The 23,913-nt window shown below is 42.6% G+C and overlaps 1 protein-coding gene across 2 annotated transcripts in view; it reads right to left on the reverse strand.

The window, feature by feature from the left end:
* LOC146786154 (deoxyribodipyrimidine photo-lyase-like) overlaps positions 1–4,620 on the reverse strand; it is a 41,663-nt gene extending 37,043 nt beyond the window's left edge. Inside the window, exon 1 of one of the 2 annotated variants that reach the window (XM_085635674.1) lies at positions 4,472–4,620. In XM_085635674.1, the coding sequence (XP_085491800.1) occupies positions 4,472–4,488 (17 nt within the window). In that variant the 5' untranslated portion in view covers positions 4,489–4,620. The remainder of the gene's footprint in view (positions 1–4,471) is intronic. The other variant, XM_085635675.1, reaches the window with a different exon arrangement.
* Between the last annotated feature and the right edge of the window lie 19,293 nt (positions 4,621–23,913).

Here is a 23,913-nt window from a genome sequence, read left to right on the forward strand (position 1 = left end):
GATCTTTTTAGCTACAGCCATAACCAGATTATGCATTGCTTCGATGTGGCTGCAGAAAGATGCTCCGACCTTTGAGTTCTGGAGGGCCAGATTTGTTTACCATTTTTAATCTAGAGCATAGTTTATATGTTCTGAAAGGCTCCCGAAAGAGAAAATTGGGTACGAGATATGGGGGCCAGTGTTGGCATATATGGAAAAATGATGATTCGTATCTGTGTTCATTCTCAAATTTACATAGCACTTGCACTTTAAAGAACTGTTATGGATCAGAGATGGGTAATAATGAAATATGCACTGTATGTTATCAATTTGCTATTTATTTTCTATCCGTGTTGCTTTTTTTAGGCTGTTGTTTTTAATGCTGTTGATTTTATAAATGCAATGTAACTATCATGGATTAAAAATAAATATTTTTAAAAAAATTGAATCATCTGCTCCTGTGGTCTGGGTGAATTCTGACACTTGACAGGTCTCAGTACAGGTAGATTTTCTCAGCAGGCCTCCTTTAAGGCCATCAATGAAATTAGTCCCACTATGTTCCGGAGCTCCCTCCCCCACTTTGATTTATCAGCAGAACCTTGAGAGTCACTATTATATATACAAAAATACACCATTTTATTATTATGATCATTAATAAAAATATCGAGCAGACACAATTGATAAAAACAGTTAGAATGGCCAAGTTCGATAGTTCAAAATTAAACTGGTTTATGCTTTTAAACAGGTTACTTGGCAGCCAGAAGAAGAAATTTAATTAGAAAGTGTAGTAAAGTGGCACTTTTTGACATGGTCACCCCCACTTTTTGCCTGGTATTTGATGTGATTTCGACTGGAAGTACACTGCGTCGCTACTAACCAGGACCTAGTTCCAGATCCCTTTCCCAAAACTGTATAATTGTTTCCCTGAATTGTTAAAACGTTTAGCAATCTCTGTAAGCCCCTAGTAAGTTGTACCCCTGGTACATAGGGCCTGAGGTACTAAAGGGGGTCTCAGAGGGCTGCAGCACGAATTGTGCCACCCTAAGGCACCCCTCACCAAACACATGCAAGACTGCCATAGCAGGCTGTGTGTTTTGGTGCAGACAAAAGTGAAAACACGAAATGGCTCACACACACCTGTGTGCCATGTCTCCTAACACTGCATTTAAGAATTGTAAGTCATCCCTACATCAGGCCTGACAGCCCCAAGGCAGGGTGCTTAATATTACATGTGAGGGCATACCTGTATGAGCAGATATGCCCCTGTGCTGGTCAGTTCCATTACTGCCATTTCAATTGACCAGGGAAGCCCTTTTAAAACATGTGCTGCACACTGGTGAAAACGAGTTCCCCAGCTACATGATGCCTTTACTGAAGACAGGGATGTTTGGTATTAAACATCTAGTATTGATAAAACCACACCGATTCCAGTGATGGATTTATTAATACATCCACCCAGAGGGCAACTTAGAGGTGCACCCTGAAAACCTACCAGCCACTGGTGTGCTCACTGACTGGTTTCTGCAGCCTGCCACTGAGACAAGTGTCTGACCCCAAAGGGTGAGAGCCTTTGCTTTCAAGAGGTGAGAAACAAAGCCTGCCTGGGAAAGGGTGTTTACACCCTCTCCCACAGGATAAACTAGTGATAAGCATTCCAGGAGCTTCAAAGAAGCTACCGCCTCTGAAAGGAGAGTATTGGTTCCCCTCACTGGAGAGGAAGCTGGCCCACTTTGTCTAGAGCCCTTTGGCACCTGGACAGGTGGGTGAGAAAATGAGGTAGTCTAGTAGGCGTGCCACCCCCAGGCTAGTAACACCCCTAAGGTGGCCTACTCAGAAGTGGACACTACTTTTCTGAAGTAACCATCTTTGTTGATGGCATACTTAGGAATCCTGGAACAGGGTTATGCCCACTTCCCACTGGAAGTGGTCATATAGGGGGGGTCTAGTGACCCCAAGGGCTAGTAGCCCATTGGCTACTACCTTAAACTCCCCCAACTTCAGTATTTAGGGGAGCGCCAGGCACCAGAAAAGCAGATCCTGTCGACCTGAAAGACGAAGAAGGAAGTTAGGAGTCACATCCTGCAGGAACTGAAGACCCAGCAACTGACCTGGCACCAACCCTTCCGACCTCCCTGCTGACTTCGACAATTGCGCCAAAAGACGACGTGCAGTGAAGCTGCTGAGTCCCCAAAGCCCAGGAGACCTGCCAGAACTTCATCTAGGAACCAAAACCTTCCAAGAGGTAGCAGACCTGCTTCCCTGCATCCTGCAGGCAACCAGAGACTCCCACGAGGACTGGTGTCATCATGGTCCCCCAGCCCTCCAGAGACCAAGTCCACCGTGGTTTCGCCCCCAGTGAATTTTTCTACATCACCACTGCATGCTGGCCCCCTCTACCGCAACCGCTCCCCCTAAGAAAACCGGACGGCTAAAGACACCTCTGCACTTGTTGTCCCTGGGCCATGGAGAAGAGGAGCACAGATGTCTCTCCATCCCCAAGCATCGGGAGGCCTGAGGCCCCCTATTGGTTAAGCCCGACTGGCACCCCCAGTCAAAGACTGCAGCCTCTGTACATCGCCAGTCCCCACAGAGCAACATTGGCACCTGACGCTGCTTGGTAAACCTGCACTCGCCCACCCTAGTGCAGCTGGTGGTGTTCTGCTGGTGCTGCCTTGGACCTTGCCTGCCACTCACCTTACCTCCTAGAGATTGGTCCCGTAAGCCGCTGTACTTTACCTGAATGACGCATTGACTTTTCTTCCCATAGGATAACATTGCAGCTTCTAAAAATTGCACTGTGAACTTTTTGAACCAATCTTGTCCATGCTAAAAGCCAGCCCTGCATAAAAGGTGTTCGGAATGCATGCTTATCCAGTCCTCTGCCTCCCTGTACAGCATTGGTACAAGTGCCAGTTGCAATTTTGATTCTATGCAAATGTGCATGAAGGAGGCACAGAGTTGTTAAAATATTGGCAAGGCGAAAGTATAATAAAATGCAGCCCTTACAGATGAATGGATGGTTTGGAAGTGGTAAAACTACAGGACATGCGAGGAAGTAAGTGCAGGAGAGGGTGAAAAGTGGTTGCTGAAGAGGAAAGAGATGAGGTGATGGAGAATTTCAGAAAGATATTGCTAGAAAAAGGGCATAAGTATCATGGGCGTCCGCAGAAATGTTTCCAGGGGGGGGCAAACTTTTTACTTCATCACCGTCCTCCGACATGATTGAGCACAAGTATTAAATACATTTAAAAAAAATCTATAACCACCTCTCTCTCTCCGTTTTCTGCTCTTCTCCCTTTCCCTTCTTTGGAAGTGAGCAGCGCCCATTGTGATGTGAGGTTGCTCTGTTTTTTTGTTGTGAGCCCTGCAGGATGCTCTGCGTTTCATTCATGCAGGGGCAGGGCTCACTTCACACCTCACCCCAGTTCAAGAAGTGTCTGCCTAATGCTGTTATCATGCAGATGCAGCGATTAAGCTAAAAGAAAGAGATAAAGGGAAAGCTAATCACGGCCACAAACCCTGCCCTGCCCAGTCTGCAGCACCTCAAAGGGATGCGGTGTCATGTTGCCATTTCAGCCCATGGCAGCCGGGCCCAGGAGAGGGCTCCCCCCTCACCCCCCCCCCCCACCCCGCCTTGTGTCTTTCACAGTTCACCAAATCTGCGAAACAAAGGGAGGAGGTTGCCCACCTGTAACTACAATGGCACCATTTCAAAAGCATGATGGACTCGTGGGGGGCCCATTCTAGTTAGACAGCCGCGAGGTCCAGCTGCCCACACTGCCCATGCCTAGCGCCGGCCCTGTCTGGGCCTGCACCAGCGATCCAGGGGGGGGCAAGTGCCCCCTTTGCCCCCCCCTGCGGACGCCCATGATAAGTATCTAATACAGACTTCAAAGGAAAGTGGTGTGGAGAGAAGAACGTAAGTGGTTGAGACACACTGAACAACACTGCCCCTTGCACAGACCATAGTGAAATTTAATAGACTCACGTGTACAGAATTGAAACTGTTCAATATTATTTACACAAAAATCATTGGAACGCATTTATCTTAAACAGCTAACAATTGCTTGCAGACTGACTAGTCCTGGCTTGTTGTAGGGGTGTGTTAGTTTGTGCATAGTATACCTGGAGGCGCTAAGAAAGCTCATAGACAGGAACTAAAATACTAGTCGGGAAGCATGCTATGGGAAATTAATTTACATGTTTAAGCCACGTCTCTTGGAAGATTCCAAGTTACACTTCTTTTGTCACAACCCTTTTATCGAACACACCCACTTCATGCCATGACTAAATGTATGCTGGGACGAGGAAGGCACCACGGCCCTACAAAGGGATGAAAACACCTCTGCTTTGAAGGAAAGCTGCTCATGCACAATGCTGTGCCCCAACAGTAAGGTGCAATGGAAGCTTTGCACCGGGCAGAGAGGCGCACCATACCTTGCATACATCGAGCAAATATTATCTTGCTCTGCATTACTAATGATAAACTCACCCTGCTCTCCGCAGCATGCACGACCAGCCTCTGCTCCTTATGTAATTGACGGTTCAAACACCTTGTGTAACAGCAGCACACTGCACCAAGGGAACAAGCTCAACCGCCCGAGAGAAGAAACCCAAAAGCTTCCACCCATCCTAACGACTCATACCGACTACAAACACTCGGGTTTTAAATTCAACGTCCACGGCACCTTTATGTCTCAAATTGGCAATTTCCAAAACTTTGCTGCTGCACTAGCCTGTATAAGCCAGCGCTTTACATAGAACTACTGGCCAGCCACGTTTTATCACAAAATATAAAAAGCCTTGCTTTGCACGAAACAATTGAAATATTCCTGAGAACATATCAGTGAATTTATGCAGAAACAAATTAACCAATATGCATGCGTAAATTAAGACGTATCAGTATGTATACGTATTTAGTTTGAAAGCTAGCATAATACTAGTATATCTTTGGAAAATATTATGTTTATGTGTTTCTTCTTTGGACTTGTGGGTGCATGAGTGGCTGCGCTGACAGCATAAAATGGCGGACACCGTTTCGGAAGTCGAGCGGGCGGCATTGCTTTAGTCTTTCGTCAGTTTCTTCGGCGGCTTATGCCCAATGGAAAGCGGCAAAGATTGAAACAAGTCCCTGTTCCCAATATACCAGCAATTTCTGAGCTTTGCGTTTACGTTTAAGCTTAACCGCGGTCTGCTTTTGAAACTGGCCTATTGTCATTTATTTAATTGGGGCAAAAAGAGGCTCGAGGAAGCGCTGTGCGTTTCGTCAGGAGATATAGATGCCGAATGGAAAATATTCTGTGTCTGTACGTTTAGACTGGACTGGCATATATAGACTATATGGACTGGCTATAGTCAGCAGAAATTTACTGTATCCGTCGGCTTAATTAGACCGTTCCCTTCCCCCTCGCCCCTTGGAATTCTGGAACTTGTAGTCCTGGTTTTATAGTGGCTTACATACCTCTTTAAGTCCCAGAACTCTAACAAAAAAGCCGGACTGGCATAACCATTCACACATGTACCTGACAGCTATGGTGTACATACTTACATGGAAATGTGGTCCAGTTAAGATAACATGATCATGTGGCTTCTGACCCCGATGAGATTAATAATTCACATGAAAGCTCACTATGGCCAGCCTTAACAAAGGGTAAACATTGTTTTAAAAACATGAGCCTTGTGAGTCTTACTGGTGATTCTCTGCCTGCCCATATGCTGGCATTCACCTATTAACATATTAAATCCGCATTCTTTACAAAAGCAGTAGGCCGACTGAGATGAATCCATAGGAGGTTAACTTTGCATAAAATGAGTAGTGACTTCGTGCTCCACCTCGTTCTATTACACAACTCACGTACCGAGAATGGTATTAAACCCCTTAACAGTATGTGGTGCTCCTTGCTGGACCCGCTTCTCTTAAAAACACTCTCAAGGACAAATTCAATTCAGACATGTAGAACTCATTTGATCTTGCAAGAATGACAGACAGTGAAGGTTTAAACCTTAAAGGTATAATTTTAGATTGTAAGTCATAAAGACATCAAATAATATGTCCAGAATCAATTAATCAATATATCAGAGTGCAAAGCACAATTAGAATGCAGAATCAATCCAAGAACTTGGTAGAGTTCAGGCCATCAAAGAAAAGAGTAAATATCGGGCGAGCAATCTGGCATGATTGTGCCCCCTATAGTCAGTAATAAAGAGCTCCTTAGTACATCCTAAAAGGGCATATACGTTTATGGGGTTCTGTACAAAGCCTTTCATACATTCAACATAGTTGTATATGGTTCCCACAGAATAAACCAATCAGAATTAACTAGTGTGAAACACCACGAAGCAGCTAGCATCCCCAACGCCTCAAGACCCTCACAGGTGATTTGTCACACTTTACAAATCCTGATTGACTGATTTGGAAGAAAATACATTTAGAAAGTCTCATTAAGGCTCTCATGGACATCACCTGTACTAGAACAAATATTGCTTCATTTTGTGTGATTCTGCTCACTCTAACTGTGATTCAAATCACTGAGCGTAAGCATAAAACATTGAAGGTAATTGTCTATACTAAGAAGCGCATAATAGTTCTGAATACTCTTTGCATACGTTACATTTATTATAATTATGTTAGAGCTCTAGAAAAACACAGAATGTCATAGACCTGAGAGTATTGGAAATGCAGAGATTGCTAAAAGGTATAGAACATAAAATATTATGAACTAGCTGCCAGACCCAGAATGATAAAATCACCGAAAGTGTTCTCTTGTCTTTAGATATGGCCACTTCAAAGAAGATCACCTCCAGCTGTGTGGGCAGGTAGAGTGACAAAATACAGAGTCTCTGTTGCTCAAATACGCCAATCCTCTTTCTATGGGTCTTCTGTAACCACCATATTGTTGAGTGCACAACTGGTGGTGTGTTCCTTTGGAATGGATAATAAGGTTAGTGCATACGGACAGGCATCGAAGCCAGTTACACGTCACCCTGCAGAGTAAGCTTTGTCTCATAGCCACAGCTAACTTTCCGCATGGTAATTTAACATTCCTCCTCTGCTGAAGCTATGTAGAACGAAGATGTAGCAATCTTGCAGACACAAAATATTCTATCAACTTGCGCAAAATAAAGCAAGAAAACTCATGTTTACCTCAAGGCCTGCTTTTCTGCCCTATGTGAGTGCGCGTAATACATTGTTCAATGCACAGGCCTGTACTATGTTAATCCACAAGACCTATAACGCACAGTAACATTGTCAAACGCCTGTAGAAGACAGTTGCACATGAAAAAAGCAGCGCCACAGTTTCTCCTTTGGAAACCTCTCTTGGAATGTTATTTTATTTTTATTATTATTATTTTTCTGGTGCTATTTTCATTATTATTTTTAAAGTGCATGGCACATGGAAAATCAAGTTGCTTTATTTGTATCTCATCGCATCCTCAATGTGAAAGTCAGAGAATTTGATCGAGGAGTGAACGAACAGTAGAAGATAGGGACATCTTTGCTTGTCTAATGTGAAAAACATAAATTCTCAGTCCGAAATTGATGTCAGAGCTGCCTTAGGAGTGGTAAGAGTTCCAATATGGACTAAACAAGGCACTGAACAGAAAACATTTGATGGTACATACTATGATGCACAAATCAATCCAGAAAGCAGCAGAGCACTGTTAACAGTAGGCGAGGAATGCAAAAATACATTTTACAGCGCAGGGAGATTACGTAATTTGCACAGAATACACAATGTTGTGCCATGGTTTGGATTTTGAACCTGGGCCTCTATGTTCCACAGTACTAACCACATCTCCACGTGATATCCAGCAAAAACAGCGCCATTCTAAATACCTTGTAAACTGCACAAGCCTTCTACTTTCAAATTAATATGGCTTTTTTCAGTCAAAATCGGATGAACTCAAGCACTGCGTAAGACAAATAACCAATGGACTAATAACAAGAGGGGCGACACATCCTCTCCACTGACATATAGGTGAATAAACACGGACGAGGTTACTTTACTTGTCTAGACTTAGACCCAAATCTCATACTGGTAGCGTTTTTGCTGCCCCTCTTAGTCATGCCACACCGCTGCATTGATTGCCTATGACTATGTCTATTATTTAAAACAAATCTGCTACACTCATTATGTCCACGTGATGGCGACAGCGCACTAAAATTAAGGCAACATAAGCAAAAACATGATGTTACTTGGTTCTTGCCACGCCCACCATCTTCTCCAGGGAAATCGAAACTTTTCTCCGTTTTAGGCACCGAATCAGGGCCGTTTCTAGGTGTTTTGCCGCCCTAGGCAAGAATTGAAAAATGCTCCCCTCCCTTTTTCTACCATCACTCTCTCCCCCTGTCATCCAGGCTAGAAGAATGAATGAATTAGATATAAAAGAACTTGTATTCAACATTAAACAATAAAACACATCAACAATAGTATTGAAGTAGAACAGGTTTACATATGTAAAATGGGATTTTTTTTCTTCAGACCTAGGCAAGCTCTGTATATAATAGCACTTAAACGTTAATCTACCATTACTTTGCGGCCACTACTACGACTTACCATTACTACGCATTTTTTACTTAGCAGAATCTTTTACTTCGCATGCTTTAAGTTTGCATGCTTTTACTTCGCATATACCGTTACTTAGCAAAGTCAATTACTTTGCTGACTATTCACATCGTTGTTTGGAAAAGGAGGCGCTTCCGTTTCCAAACAACGATGTGCAGCTCTGATGACGCCTGAAGCAGGAGCAGAGAGGAAGCACGGTGAGCGGGGGACCACAAGGAGAGAGAGGTAAGTGGGCAGTGTAGTTTCTGGGGTCTTGCATGGGGTTGTGTTTTAGGTTTTAGGGTTGTGTTTATGTAGTGTAGAGTAGTGTATTTGGGTTTAAGGTAGTGGTCGTGCAGGGGGTTGTCTTTTAGGTTGTGTAGGGTTGTGTTTGTGTAGTGTAGAATGGTGTATTTGGGTTTAGGGTGGTGGTCGTGCAGGGGGTTGTCTCTTAGGTTGTAGAGTTGTGTTTATGTAGTGTAGAGTAGTGTATTTGGGTTTTGGGAAGTGTTGTGGTGCAGGGGGTTGTCTTTTAGGTTTTAGGGTTGTGTTTATGTAGTGTAGAGTAGTGTATTTGGGTTTAGAAGAGTGGTCGTGCAAGAGGTTGTCTTTTAGGTTGTAGGGTTGTGTTTATGTAGTGTAGAGTAGTGTATTTGGGTTTAGGGTAGTGGTCGTGCAAGAGGTTGTCTTTTAGGTTGTAGGGTTGTGTTTATGTAGTGTAGAGGAGTGTATTTGGGTTTCGGGTAGTGTTGTGGTGTTTGTGTAGTGTAGGGTAGTGTTTTAGGGTAGTGTAGTGGTGTTTGGGTAGTGTAGGGTAATGTAGTATATGAGGGTAGGGGTAAAAGAGTCAAAAATGCATAGAAGTTGTATAGTTAGTAATATACTGTGAAGAAAATGCAGATTTTGTATTTTAAAATGTATTTGCGAATTAAAAGCATGCACAGTAATGGTATTTGCGATGTAAAAACATTGTAGTAAAAACGTGTGAAGTAATGGTCTGCTAAGTAACATCATATATTCCTAAAAATGGTGCCACATTGTGACAAACTCCAGTATGGTGGTGGCATGTGAACGTGTACCCACGGGGACACGCTTAGACCACATATTAATTTCACCGAGGACAGCCGATATTTTAAAGGCTCACATTGTCTTTCGGTTCAAGGATGTTGTCATTTTTGGGACATTCTAATTTATGAAACGGATAGTGATAGAATGCCCTAGATTCTCGGCTGTTTAAGCATCTAAGTGACAAAGAGTATTGCATACTGCCAAACTGCTTCCTTTACCTGACCCACATATGTTAGTAGCTTTACCTCGGAGTGGTACGATTCTTCGTTATTGCAGTATCACACTCACAAGTATTCATTTGAATCTTCCAGCAGTGGGAGCTCCCTATCTGATCTATCCACATCAGAGCCACAGTATTACGTTGAAATCTTCGACCACAATATTTAGAAAACCATGGGGCATATTTACAAGCCCATATTGCCACAGGCACATCACTTTTTATGACGTTCCTGTAGCGATAGGGGCTTCCCCTTATTTACAAGGCAGCGTTAAGTCACTTAACACTGCCTTGTAAATAAGGCCTCTCTTACAGTGTGACGGGCTGGGCAGACGTATCCCCGTCTGAAATGTTGGTCCCTTCCTCTGCAATCTTTTCATGTTTACTTATCTCCGGCCATAGGGTCTGCTTATGAATTGCACAGCAGCAATTTCCACTGTCAGCCTCCCCTACCCTCCACTACCCACACTCCCTGGGGTCAGCACTTGAAATTGCAGTGAAAGGGATGGACGGAGAACCCCTGGAACCTAGAGCTGAATAAATCGGAGCAGACATTTGTGTAGGCCTCAAATTGCCACTTCTCTTCATTTGTTTAAAATGAGGAATTCTCTATTTAGGTGTAATTTCTCGGTGAATCCGATATTTTAATTTTAAACTGTCTATGTGTGACACAGACGGAAAGCCTTCAAATTGGCAGTAAACTGCCCTGAAATGTGAGACTATCGGGTGAACGCAAGCAGCTGGAAATGAAAGGTGTACATTCCATTTGTTTTTTCACGGTGGACGACAGGCAGTTTGGGTCTTTTTTTTCATACATTACTCCAGATTTATTCCTTCCGAATCCTTAGCTATTGATTGTTATTAAGAGGATTCCCAAACTCATGTTTTTTGCCGCCCTCCCCCTTTTGCCGCCCTAGGCAGCCGCCTAGGCTTGCCTAATGGTAGAAACGGCCCTGCACCGAATCAAGCCTTCTGCTGAACTTTTTTAGTAACCAGTGTTTTAATACACTGGATCTGTGCTCAGTGACAACTTATATTTTACCATATGAATTGATGAATGGTCAGTACACAAATAAAAATCATTACACACTTCAGCGTTGTTGAGGACTCAAGGTTGCACATGTTGTAGTTTGATGCAGGCCACGCAGTGGTAATACCGTGTATGTCAAATGGCCTCCAAACATTACTTGATGAATTTTTTTCTTCAAATGGAATATTTTGGACCTTAAGATCAACCACTCGAAATCTCCCATTATGATATGTGGGCCTCGTACGACAAAATTCAAGAATTTTTTAATGGGGAATTCAACACTAGAGAAAGTGAAAGGGTTTAACTGTCTGGGGATCCTGTTTAGCTCCTCCTTTAAGTGAAACTCCCTCCTGACTAACAGGGTACAACACTTCAAGAAAAATTCAAAGGCACTTTTTATATTTTCACATAGACTGGGGCGGAAGCCCATCAAAGAAATGTTAACTTTGTATAAGTTGTATGATGGAACAACACATGCGAATACTTTGCATGCCTTAATAATGCGGTCAAAACCATGACCACGTCTTTACCAAGCATACCTTTACCACGCATGTCTTTACAGCAAATTTCTTTGTAAAGGCTTGATTGGCAAAGGTAATTGAGTGGTAAAGGTTACATCCCAGCCCTTCGCCTTGAGCCCTAAAACCCAGCTCTAGCCCTTAAAACTACTCTGACCCCAGCCCTTAAAACACCTCATCCCCCACCCTGACCCCTAAAACCGGCCTCCAGTTCTAATAACTACCCCAACCCCTACCTTTTAAACACCCCAGCCTACCGCCATGAAACCAAAAACGGTCTTCCAGCCCTAAAAATTACCTGACCCCCCATCCCGAGTCCTAAAACCCGGCCCCTAACCCTAAACATGACACCGACCCCAGCCCTAAAAACGTCTCTGACCCCACCTGCCTTAAGCCCTAAAACCCGGCCCCAGCCCTGTAAAATAACCCAACCCCAGTCCAACCAAAAAATCTGAAAAACTACTCACCGAGCCCCCGTTCCTTCCATTGTCGTCCTCAGGAAGTTTCCAACACCTCCCACCCCGCCCACTCACTACAATGCAAGACCGCTGACTGCCTTTACCATGCATATGCCTTTACGACTTTCACAATGGAAATCGTTGTAAAGGAATATGCATGGTTAAGCCATATGCGCGGTAAAGGCGAGCGTTGTTACGCTTGTGTTGTAACGGCACCCAAGTGTCCATACAAAGCACTAGTCACTTTATATTATTTTACACACTGTATACTGTTGTTAGGCAAAAAAATAATTCTTGTTTTAAAGAAGTTCAAATTGAGAACTCATAAACAACGACTGATCTTCTTGCAGAAACTTAGTAGCCCTGAGATTTGTTATGCTGTACTAAATTTTATTACGAAGGCTTTAGAGCTAAGCAAAAGATATGTTATGCTGTACTAAATTTTATTCTGAAGGCTTTAGAACTAAGGAAAAAATATGTTATGTTGTACTCAATTTTATTACGAAGGCTTTAGAACTAAGGAAAATATATGTTATGTTATACTAAATTTTATTACGAAGGCTTTAGAACTAAGGAAAAGATATGTTATGCTGTACTAAATTTTATTCTGAAGGCTTTAGAACTAGGAAAGATATGAACCGGTTGCACAGTGATGATGCCAGATAGTCGAAACATCTGATGCTGGTATATCTTTGTTGATGTAGCATTTCAATGTTTTAATGACTTTGTTATACACAACATTAGTCAATTGATTTTATGGCATAGTGTAAAACCCAGCTCATCTTCAATACTGTAGTTTATAGCTAATTCTAAGGAATTTTAAATGTAAATTAATTTAAGAGCTTTTAAAGCTACTCTATATATAATTGACTTGTGTGGCCTTTTGTATGAGGCCCACAGCACAAGATGCAAAAGTAAACATACACTTTCCGACCGTCATGAAGGCAGTCTCATCATAATTTGTTAAGCTGGACCGCCGACTCCTTGCCGTTTCCGACACAATGCCGTCAGACGCTCATCTGACTGGCATCATAATCAGCCCCTTAGTGGAAAAGAGGCACAATTCCTTGCAAGAAACACTTGGAAGAAACAACCTACACTATACCAATTTCTAGAAACACTGTAAAAATAAAAATAACTACCAGGAACTAAAAATAAATCAATATTAGACCCAAATCAAACAACAAATGTCTAAACAAACTAAAGAACACTACTTTAAAACCCCCGCACTAAACAGTGACTCAATTTAAACCTTCCAAATAACTGAAAATTAATGTTTTTTAAATATTACTTATAAATAATATTAGAGCAAATTGTAAATATCAATCTAGAAAATAAAATAAATGTGGAGTACATAATGCGCCAGATTGATAATTAAAAATTGCAATTGTAAATATTCCTAAATAAATAAATATAAAAACCAATGACACCTTAATTCAAGTAACCAAAATGTTTGTATTACCTATACACGTCATAACATAATAGCATGTAAATACAAAACACAACATACAAAACATCAACAAATTAACATTGCACACCTAATAAAATATATACATACATTAAAATTACACATTCATTGCTGAAGTCTTTGCAAATGAAATCACCACTCAAAAAACAATCCCAAAAAAGTATCCATAGAAAAGATATCAAAAGTTACAAAAATAGACCACACAAAAATACCCAATACGACTTAATTAATCCAGTAAATCCACCCAAAACCTGACAAAATATGTAAAAAATGTGATAAACGCTCCAAGAAAACTAAACAATCATGGAAAAAGAAAACATTATTTTTTGTTAAAAATACATGCCCATTTTTCCTTAAAAAAAAACATTTGTATGAAAAATAATCTCTGATTGCCAAAATATGAACATGTGATGCACAAAAAATTAAACCCACCGAACAACATTTACAATCCACATAGAAAACATCACACAGTAGAATGTTGCTTGAATATGAATTTCCCTTGAAAAAACAAAAGACCAGAGGCGTTTGGCAAAATAGGTAAAGTTGGTTTAATTAAACACTTTGGCCGGGAGCACAGTGACAGAAGCGGGTCCGAGAACTGTCTCAAAGGCTTTGGGTATCATAAAAATACTTCAGGCAATCCTTGTTAGGTAAAAAAATGTGGGCCTTCTCTGTGGAGTCATAAAGAAGGCCCCTGATAACAAATACAGGTGGGCCTCAACCTTGCGTGGACACAATGTGGGCCAGTGGGTAACATGTGCAGATGTCCGGCATGAGGGGTGCTTGATTACTGTGTGCGTGCGGTGTCCTGATTGGCTATGTGTTCCTAACTTCGTGTGGCATCTGACTTTATGATGTGCGCACCGCTCTGCCCATGTGTGTTTTCTTGGGGCCAATTTCCCTGGTTCATTGTGATGTAGCTGTGCTTATCTGGGAGATGGACTGGAGTTTCCTGTTCATGCATCTGTCTGCCGGCTATGTGCCACCCCAACTGTGATGTGTCAATCAGTAACCTCGGGCCTATGTCGCAGAGCCTGACTGATCACGTATTTCTGTGTCGAGGTTGACGGAGAGTTCATGACGGGCAAGTTTGTTAATAGTGATGCGATTTTGCCTGTGTATGCGAGTGTATCAGTGTAAACACTGGCATCGATTTTATCAATATTAACAAGAAAACCATTAGAAACAATCATTCATTTATAAAAACATTATACCAAATATATACAAAATGACAAATTACAATAAGGCCTAATGCACTAACTAAAATACAGATTACACTAAGAAACAACATACTAAAATAATACCTGCCCAACTAACTCTTAGTACCTCCCCATAAATATTAAACACTTAAAAAGTAACTATAAAATATTCTTACCTGAACAGGAGATAGGGAACAGAAACCGAAACTGTAACCGCAAAGTTCACAAAAAGCCTAAAATGACAAAGACATCTATAAAATCAAAGAAAGGGTCAAAACAAATATGGCAGAAAAGTGGACATAAAAAAGTCTTACATAAGAAACTATCGAAGTAAAACATTTATATTTTTATATTAATGTATGTGAGTTAATAAAAACTTGTCTGTCAGTCAATCATCTTTATTCGGCTTAAAGTAGCCATCAAAGCACAAAAACACAAAACATGCCAAAAATGTTACAATGTATTTTTGTGTGGAAAAAAAAATATATTTTCACTGAAAAACAAAAAGGTTACAGGGACTTTATAGTTATGTTCAGATTTTGCACACACAAAACCATAGAAATTCAGCAGTTATAGTTACCTGAGCCCCCTATAACTTAGGCCCCCGCAATGCACTGCTTATGTTATGTTATGTTATGTTATGTTAAATTTAGCTTATAAAGCGCACGTACGCCCGTAGGCTTCATGGCGCTGTAGGAGGTTTTCAGAGCATAACACAACAACAGGAGGACAACTTAGAACGTCTAAGGATAAGCTTCTCTAAAAAGCCAGGTCTTAAAGGCTAGTCTAAAGGCTAGAATATCCTCGTGTGACCTTAAAGAAGCTGGTAAGGAGTTCCAGAGGGAGGCAGCAAGAAAATGAAAAGAGCTGCCGCCCTGACGTTGTTTCCTAACAACCGGCACCATGAGCAAGTTTTTGTGACCAGAGCGGAGGTTGCGGGAGGGGGTGTATCTGGCAAGCAGATTGATGATAAATTTGGGGCCTTTACTTTGTAATGCCCTAAAGATAATGCAGCCGGTTTTAAAAGCCGCCCTCTGGGCTACCGGCAGCCAGTGCAGGTCTGCCAGGCCTGGCCCGATGGACTGCCATTTAGGAAGCCCACAGATCAGCCTGGCCGCCTGATTTTGAACCAGCTGCAGCCTCTTGAGCTGCCCGGCTGGAAGGCCCAAATATAAACTATTTGAGTAGTCCAGCCTAGACAGCACAAGGGCGATGGTCACCTGTATCAGGGCAGAATGGGTTAGGAAATGGGCAATCTTTCTAATCTTGCGCAGCTGAAAGAAGCAAGCGGAAACAACTGACCCTACCTGACTTTTCAGGGAGAGGTCTTCACTAAAGGTGACTCCAAGGCTCTTAACTGTGCGGGAATTGGAGGGGGGGTTTCCCATCTCCAGAGGCCAAAATTGAGGTCCCCAGCTGAGTTCGCTCTTCCCAGGCAAGATCAATTCAGTCTTGCCTGGGTTAAGTTTTAGGTGGTTAAGGCCCATCCAACTCTGGATATGAGCCATGACCTCCCTAAACTCAGTGACAGCATCCGGCGACCCGAGGGGGAAAACCAATTGCAGATCATCTGCGTAATTAAAGATCCACACTTTGAATTTCCTCAAGGAGTACAAAAGGGGACGCAAGTATAAATTAAATAAAAGGGGGGACAGGGATGAGCCTTGAGGGACCCCGCAATCGTTCTTAATTCTAGGGGCTGTGAAAGTGCCCAGTCTCACTGCTTGAGTCCGGTCGGACAAGAATGATTCCACCCAGCTCAGGGCAGCACCTCTGAGGCCTGCCTGCTCGACACGGCCGACCAAAATAGTATGGTCGACCGTGTCGAATGCAGCAGACAGGTCAAGAAGCACCAGTGCCTGGTGGACATCCCTGTCTGCGTTACACCGAAGTGTATTCTGGACTGCCAGGGTTACCGTCTCGGTCGAATGGCCTGGACGGAACCCAGCTTGATTTGGCTCCAGAAATCCAGTGGTTTCCACAAAGTTGGAAAAGCAATTGGAGACGTGAGCCTCCAATATCTTGGATAGGAACGGCAGCAGGGATATAGGACGATAATTTGATGAGTCCTGAGGGTCCAGGCCTGGTTTTTTAATTAGAGGGATTAGCAGAGCGTGTTTAAAGCCAATAGGTACCCTGCCCTGGGTCAGTGATTTATTTAGTAGGGGTAGAATCCCCTGAGGGATAGTCTGACCGATTTCCGAGAAGATGTGGGGGGGGGGGCAGATGTCGTTAGGGGATCTGGACTTTACCCTCGTCAAAAGTGAAGAAAAAGTTTTACCATCAATGACCGGGAAGGTATCTAATACAGAGGGATTGTAAAAGACGTCATCCAAAGGAAGTGGCGTTGGGGAACTAGCAATGCTCGATTTGATAGTGACAATTTTTTCTCTGAAAAAATTATTCAGGGAATCACATAGCTTCTGCGTAGGAGCTATTGAAGGGGCTGTCCTGTCGTTGTCACAGAGTTCATTAACTATATTAAAAATATCTTTGGACTTGTTGGATGACGATAAAATTTTTGAGGAGAAGAAATTAAGTTTGTGTTGTTTTAAAATTTTTTGATAATTTTTCCTAGTGACGCAGAAGGTTTCCCTATCCTGAGAAGAGTAGGTGGCTCTCCACTGTCTTTCTTTCTGTCGTACCCCTATTATTACAGCACTCGTGACATGGTGAGTGACATCACTGATGATATCATCCTTCAAAGTAAACTTCAATATACTTCATAAAATACCATTTACATTTTTTAAATAAGTACAGGAGAACAGATGAGAGTCATACAGCAGAGATCTCACTGTAAACCGATCAAGCTTATCAACTACTAATATCACCCTGACCACTTCCATCACTTTTACATTTTAGTTTCCTCCCTGGGAATCGAGTCCCGATAAAAAAATTGACAGCCGCAACTTTCCTCTCAGGTTGTGGCCAGCCAATCACGGCATTCCTGTTACTATATCCACGCCAAACCTAACTACATTGGGGTACGTGTTGGACTTTTGGGAGAAGGGGTTTGAGTTACTATTTCTACAAATCTAACTACATTGGGAAAAATGTTGGTCTGAGGGAGGGGGGGGGCACATTATCTATTACCAGACCAAATTAAACCAGGTAAATAATAATAATATTATTCATAAATAAATTAAACATACAATAAAATTCAATTCAAAGTATTTTACGTTATCATAAATACGTAAACTACACAATTAAACATATTACCAAATGATAAGACTTTTTGGGGTTCAGATTTATGATTCCTACTCCAAAGTTAGGGCATACCAGGAACAGTGCTGGACTTTGAGTGGGGGGTGGGGCACTCATATTTACTATTCCCACTCCAAACCTAAACACATTGAGGAGAATGGTGGAGTTTGAGGGGATCATATTTACTATTCCTACTCCAAATGTAATCACTTCATAGAACATGTTAGGCTTTAGGGTGTCTCGGGGGAAATCTGAGGCATGAAGTCTGTTTGTGCAGACTTCTCATCAGGGCCGTTTCTAGGTGTTTTGCCGCCCTAGGCAAGAATTGAAAAATGCTCCCCTCCCTTTTTCTACCATCACTCTCTCCCCCTGTCATCCAGGCTAGAAGAATGAATGAATTAGATATAAAAGAACTTGTATTCAACATTAAACAATAAAACACATCAACAATAGTATTGAAGTAGAACAGGTTTACATATGTAAAATGGGATTTTTTTTCTTCAGACCTAGGCAAGCTCTGTATATAATAGCACTTAAACGTTAATCTACCATTACTTTGCGGCCACTACTACGACTTACCATTACTACGCATTTTTTACTTAGCAGAATCTTTTACTTCGCATGCTTTAAGTTTGCATGCTTTTACTTCGCATATACCGTTACTTAGCAAAGTCAATTACTTTGCTGACTATTCACATCGTTGTTTGGAAAAGGAGGCGCTTCCGTTTCCAAACAACGATGTGCAGCTCTGATGACGCCTGAAGCAGGAGCAGAGAGGAAGCACGGTGAGCGGGGGACCACAAGGAGAGAGAGGTAAGTGGGCAGTGTAGTTTCTGGGGTCTTGCATGGGGTTGTGTTTTAGGTTTTAGGGTTGTGTTTATGTAGTGTAGAGTAGTGTATTTGGGTTTAAGGTAGTGGTCGTGCAGGGGGTTGTCTTTTAGGTTGTGTAGGGTTGTGTTTGTGTAGTGTAGAATGGTGTATTTGGGTTTAGGGTGGTGGTCGTGCAGGGGGTTGTCTCTTAGGTTGTAGAGTTGTGTTTATGTAGTGTAGAGTAGTGTATTTGGGTTTTGGGAAGTGTTGTGGTGCAGGGGGTTGTCTTTTAGGTTTTAGGGTTGTGTTTATGTAGTGTAGAGTAGTGTATTTGGGTTTAGAAGAGTGGTCGTGCAAGAGGTTGTCTTTTAGGTTGTAGGGTTGTGTTTATGTAGTGTAGAGTAGTGTATTTGGGTTTAGGGTAGTGGTCGTGCAAGAGGTTGTCTTTTAGGTTGTAGGGTTGTGTTTATGTAGTGTAGAGGAGTGTATTTGGGTTTCGGGTAGTGTTGTGGTGTTTGTGTAGTGTAGGGTAGTGTTTTAGGGTAGTGTAGTGGTGTTTGGGTAGTGTAGGGTAATGTAGTATATGAGGGTAGGGGTAAAAGAGTCAAAAATGCATAGAAGTTGTATAGTTAGTAATATACTGTGAAGAAAATGCAGATTTTGTATTTTAAAATGTATTTGCGAATTAAAAGCATGCACAGTAATGGTATTTGCGATGTAAAAACATTGTAGTAAAAACGTGTGAAGTAATGGTCTGCTAAGTAACATCATATATTCCTAAAAATGGTGCCACATTGTGACAAACTCCAGTATGGTGGTGGCATGTGAACGTGTACCCACGGGGACACGCTTAGACCACATATTAATTTCACCGAGGACAGCCGATATTTTAAAGGCTCACATTGTCTTTCGGTTCAAGGATGTTGTCATTTTTGGGACATTCTAATTTATGAAACGGATAGTGATAGAATGCCCTAGATTCTCGGCTGTTTAAGCATCTAAGTGACAAAGAGTATTGCATACTGCCAAACTGCTTCCTTTACCTGACCCACATATGTTAGTAGCTTTACCTCGGAGTGGTACGATTCTTCGTTATTGCAGTATCACACTCACAAGTATTCATTTGAATCTTCCAGCAGTGGGAGCTCCCTATCTGATCTATCCACATCAGAGCCACAGTATTACGTTGAAATCTTCGACCACAATATTTAGAAAACCATGGGGCATATTTACAAGCCCATATTGCCACAGGCACATCACTTTTTATGACGTTCCTGTAGCGATAGGGGCTTCCCCTTATTTACAAGGCAGCGTTAAGTCACTTAACACTGCCTTGTAAATAAGGCCTCTCTTACAGTGTGACGGGCTGGGCAGACGTATCCCCGTCTGAAATGTTGGTCCCTTCCTCTGCAATCTTTTCATGTTTACTTATCTCCGGCCATAGGGTCTGCTTATGAATTGCACAGCAGCAATTTCCACTGTCAGCCTCCCCTACCCTCCACTACCCACACTCCCTGGGGTCAGCACTTGAAATTGCAGTGAAAGGGATGGACGGAGAACCCCTGGAACCTAGAGCTGAATAAATCGGAGCAGACATTTGTGTAGGCCTCAAATTGCCACTTCTCTTCATTTGTTTAAAATGAGGAATTCTCTATTTAGGTGTAATTTCTCGGTGAATCCGATATTTTAATTTTAAACTGTCTATGTGTGACACAGACGGAAAGCCTTCAAATTGGCAGTAAACTGCCCTGAAATGTGAGACTATCGGGTGAACGCAAGCAGCTGGAAATGAAAGGTGTACATTCCATTTGTTTTTTCACGGTGGACGACAGGCAGTTTGGGTCTTTTTTTTCATACATTACTCCAGATTTATTCCTTCCGAATCCTTAGCTATTGATTGTTATTAAGAGGATTCCCAAACTCATGTTTTTTGCCGCCCTCCCCCTTTTGCCGCCCTAGGCAGCCGCCTAGGCTTGCCTAATGGTAGAAACGGCCCTGCTTCTCATTGATTCCAGTGCACTGTGCAGTACTGCCTCAGAAGCCCTTGCTGCATCTGCAGCAAAGCCTCCACATGCACGTGAGTCACGTGCACTCGAGACAAGTACATCTGGATCCAACCCCAGGGATGCTGCCTTACAGGGCCGTTTCTACCATTAGGCAAGCCTAGGCGGCTGCCTAGGGCGGCAAAAGGGGGAGGGCGGCAAAAAACATGAGTTTGGGAATCCTCTTAATAACAATCAATAGCTAAGGATTCGGAAGGAATAAATCTGGAGTAATGTATGAAAAAAAAGACCCAAACTGCCTGTCGTCCACCGTGAAAAAACAAATGGAATGTACACCTTTCATTTCCAGCTGCTTGCGTTCACCCGATAGTCTCACATTTCAGGGCAGTTTACTGCCAATTTGAAGGCTTTCCGTCTGTGTCACACATAGACAGTTTAAAATTAAAATATCGGATTCACCGAGAAATTACACCTAAATAGAGAATTCCTCATTTTAAACAAATGAAGAGAAGTGGCAATTTGAGGCCTACACAAATGTCTGCTCCGATTTATTCAGCTCTAGGTTCCAGGGGTTCTCCGTCCATCCCTTTCACTGCAATTTCAAGTGCTGACCCCAGGGAGTGTGGGTAGTGGAGGGTAGGGGAGGCTGACAGTGGAAATTGCTGCTGTGCAATTCATAAGCAGACCCTATGGCCGGAGATAAGTAAACATGAAAAGATTGCAGAGGAAGGGACCAACATTTCAGACGGGGATACGTCTGCCCAGCCCGTCACACTGTAAGAGAGGCCTTATTTACAAGGCAGTGTTAAGTGACTTAACGCTGCCTTGTAAATAAGGGGAAGCCCCTATCGCTACAGGAACGTCATAAAAAGTGATGTGCCTGTGGCAATATGGGCTTGTAAATATGCCCCATGGTTTTCTAAATATTGTGGTCGAAGATTTCAACGTAATACTGTGGCTCTGATGTGGATAGATCAGATAGGGAGCTCCCACTGCTGGAAGATTCAAATGAATACTTGTGAGTGTGATACTGCAATAACGAAGAATCGTACCACTCCGAGGTAAAGCTACTAACATATGTGGGTCAGGTAAAGGAAGCAGTTTGGCAGTATGCAATACTCTTTGTCACTTAGATGCTTAAACAGCCGAGAATCTAGGGCATTCTATCACTATCCGTTTCATAAATTAGAATGTCCCAAAAATGACAACATCCTTGAACCGAAAGACAATGTGAGCCTTTAAAATATCGGCTGTCCTCGGTGAAATTAATATGTGGTCTAAGCGTGTCCCCGTGGGTACACGTTCACATGCCACCACCATACTGGAGTTTGTCACAATGTGGCACCATTTTTAGGAATATATGATGTTACTTAGCAGACCATTACTTCACACGTTTTTACTACAATGTTTTTACATCGCAAATACCATTACTGTGCATGCTTTTAATTCGCAAATACATTTTAAAATACAAAATCTGCATTTTCTTCACAGTATATTACTAACTATACAACTTCTATGCATTTTTGACTCTTTTACCCCTACCCTCATATACTACATTACCCTACACTACCCAAACACCACTACACTACCCTAAAACACTACCCTACACTACACAAACACCACAACACTACCCGAAACCCAAATACACTCCTCTACACTACATAAACACAACCCTACAACCTAAAAGACAACCTCTTGCACGACCACTACCCTAAACCCAAATACACTACTCTACACTACATAAACACAACCCTACAACCTAAAAGACAACCTCTTGCACGACCACTCTTCTAAACCCAAATACACTACTCTACACTACATAAACACAACCCTAAAACCTAAAAGACAACCCCCTGCACCACAACACTTCCCAAAACCCAAATACACTACTCTACACTACATAAACACAACTCTACAACCTAAGAGACAACCCCCTGCACGACCACCACCCTAAACCCAAATACACCATTCTACACTACACAAACACAACCCTACACAACCTAAAAGACAACCCCCTGCACGACCACTACCTTAAACCCAAATACACTACTCTACACTACATAAACACAACCCTAAAACCTAAAACACAACCCCATGCAAGACCCCAGAAACTACACTGCCCACTTACCTCTCTCTCCTTGTGGTCCCCCGCTCACCGTGCTTCCTCTCTGCTCCTGCTTCAGGCGTCATCAGAGCTGCACATCGTTGTTTGGAAACGGAAGCGCCTCCTTTTCCAAACAACGATGTGAATAGTCAGCAAAGTAATTGACTTTGCTAAGTAACGGTATATGCGAAGTAAAAGCATGCAAACTTAAAGCATGCGAAGTAAAAGATTCTGCTAAGTAAAAAATGCGTAGTAATGGTAAGTCGTAGTAGTGGCCGCAAAGTAATGGTAGATTAACGTTTAAGTGCTATTATATACAGAGCTTGCCTAGGTCTGAAGAAAAAAAATCCCATTTTACATATGTAAACCTGTTCTACTTCAATACTATTGTTGATGTGTTTTATTGTTTAATGTTGAATACAAGTTCTTTTATATCTAATTCATTCATTCTTCTAGCCTGGATGACAGGGGGAGAGAGTGATGGTAGAAAAAGGGAGGGGAGCATTTTTCAATTCTTGCCTAGGGCGGCAAAACACCTAGAAACGGCCCTGCTGCCTTAAAAACACTGCGGGGCGGTGTGCACAATGGAAGGTCGTGGCGCGAGATATATGAGCGGGCCTCATCGCACCGCTGAAAGCTGGGAACCTCCAGTTTCCTTCGAGAAACATGAAAATACATAAGATCAAAGATGGCCCAGATCCTAGCGTGTGCGACAGGCTCGCATTTCATCCCCTGTTTGGACTCAGCATATCATTCTCCTGCTGCAGGCAGGCTGACAATGAGAGTGAGGAAGGAGCCAGTTCAGGCAATACAAAGCAGCCTGGCTGGGAAACTGTAGGAAAACTCTGAGAGGACCTGTAAGGGGCCGGCCTGTCTGCTGGCTGCTTGTGAGGGGGCGTGGCCTCCGTTTCAAGGCGCAGGACTGCTTTCTGACTACTTTGGAGATGGCCTGTGTTCCTTTACAGGGCATTGGACTGGCTGCTTGAGAGATGAACTGGACTCCATTTTAAGGCACTGGCCTGTCTTCTACATTAATGAGATGTGTGGTGACCTGTCCTCAGTGCTTCAAGTGGGATGAGCAAAGTCTCTAAAAGAGGTGTGGCCAAAGAAATGTAACTAGGGTTAGTTTCCAAGAGGCACTGCTCATGTCCTCAAGAGCTTGGCTTAAAACATCTGAACTAAATTCCTGCCTGTCCATTACACAGCATTCCACCTGACCTGTATTTGGTACCTCTCTGTGAGTTTTCTGTTATTGCATCCAGGCATATCACACACAATGAGCAGACACCTAAAACAAGACAGACCTATG

This window comes from Triturus cristatus, chromosome 11 (assembly GCF_964204655.1).
Source record: "Triturus cristatus chromosome 11, aTriCri1.1, whole genome shotgun sequence".
Taxonomy (NCBI): domain Eukaryota; kingdom Metazoa; phylum Chordata; class Amphibia; order Caudata; family Salamandridae; genus Triturus; species Triturus cristatus.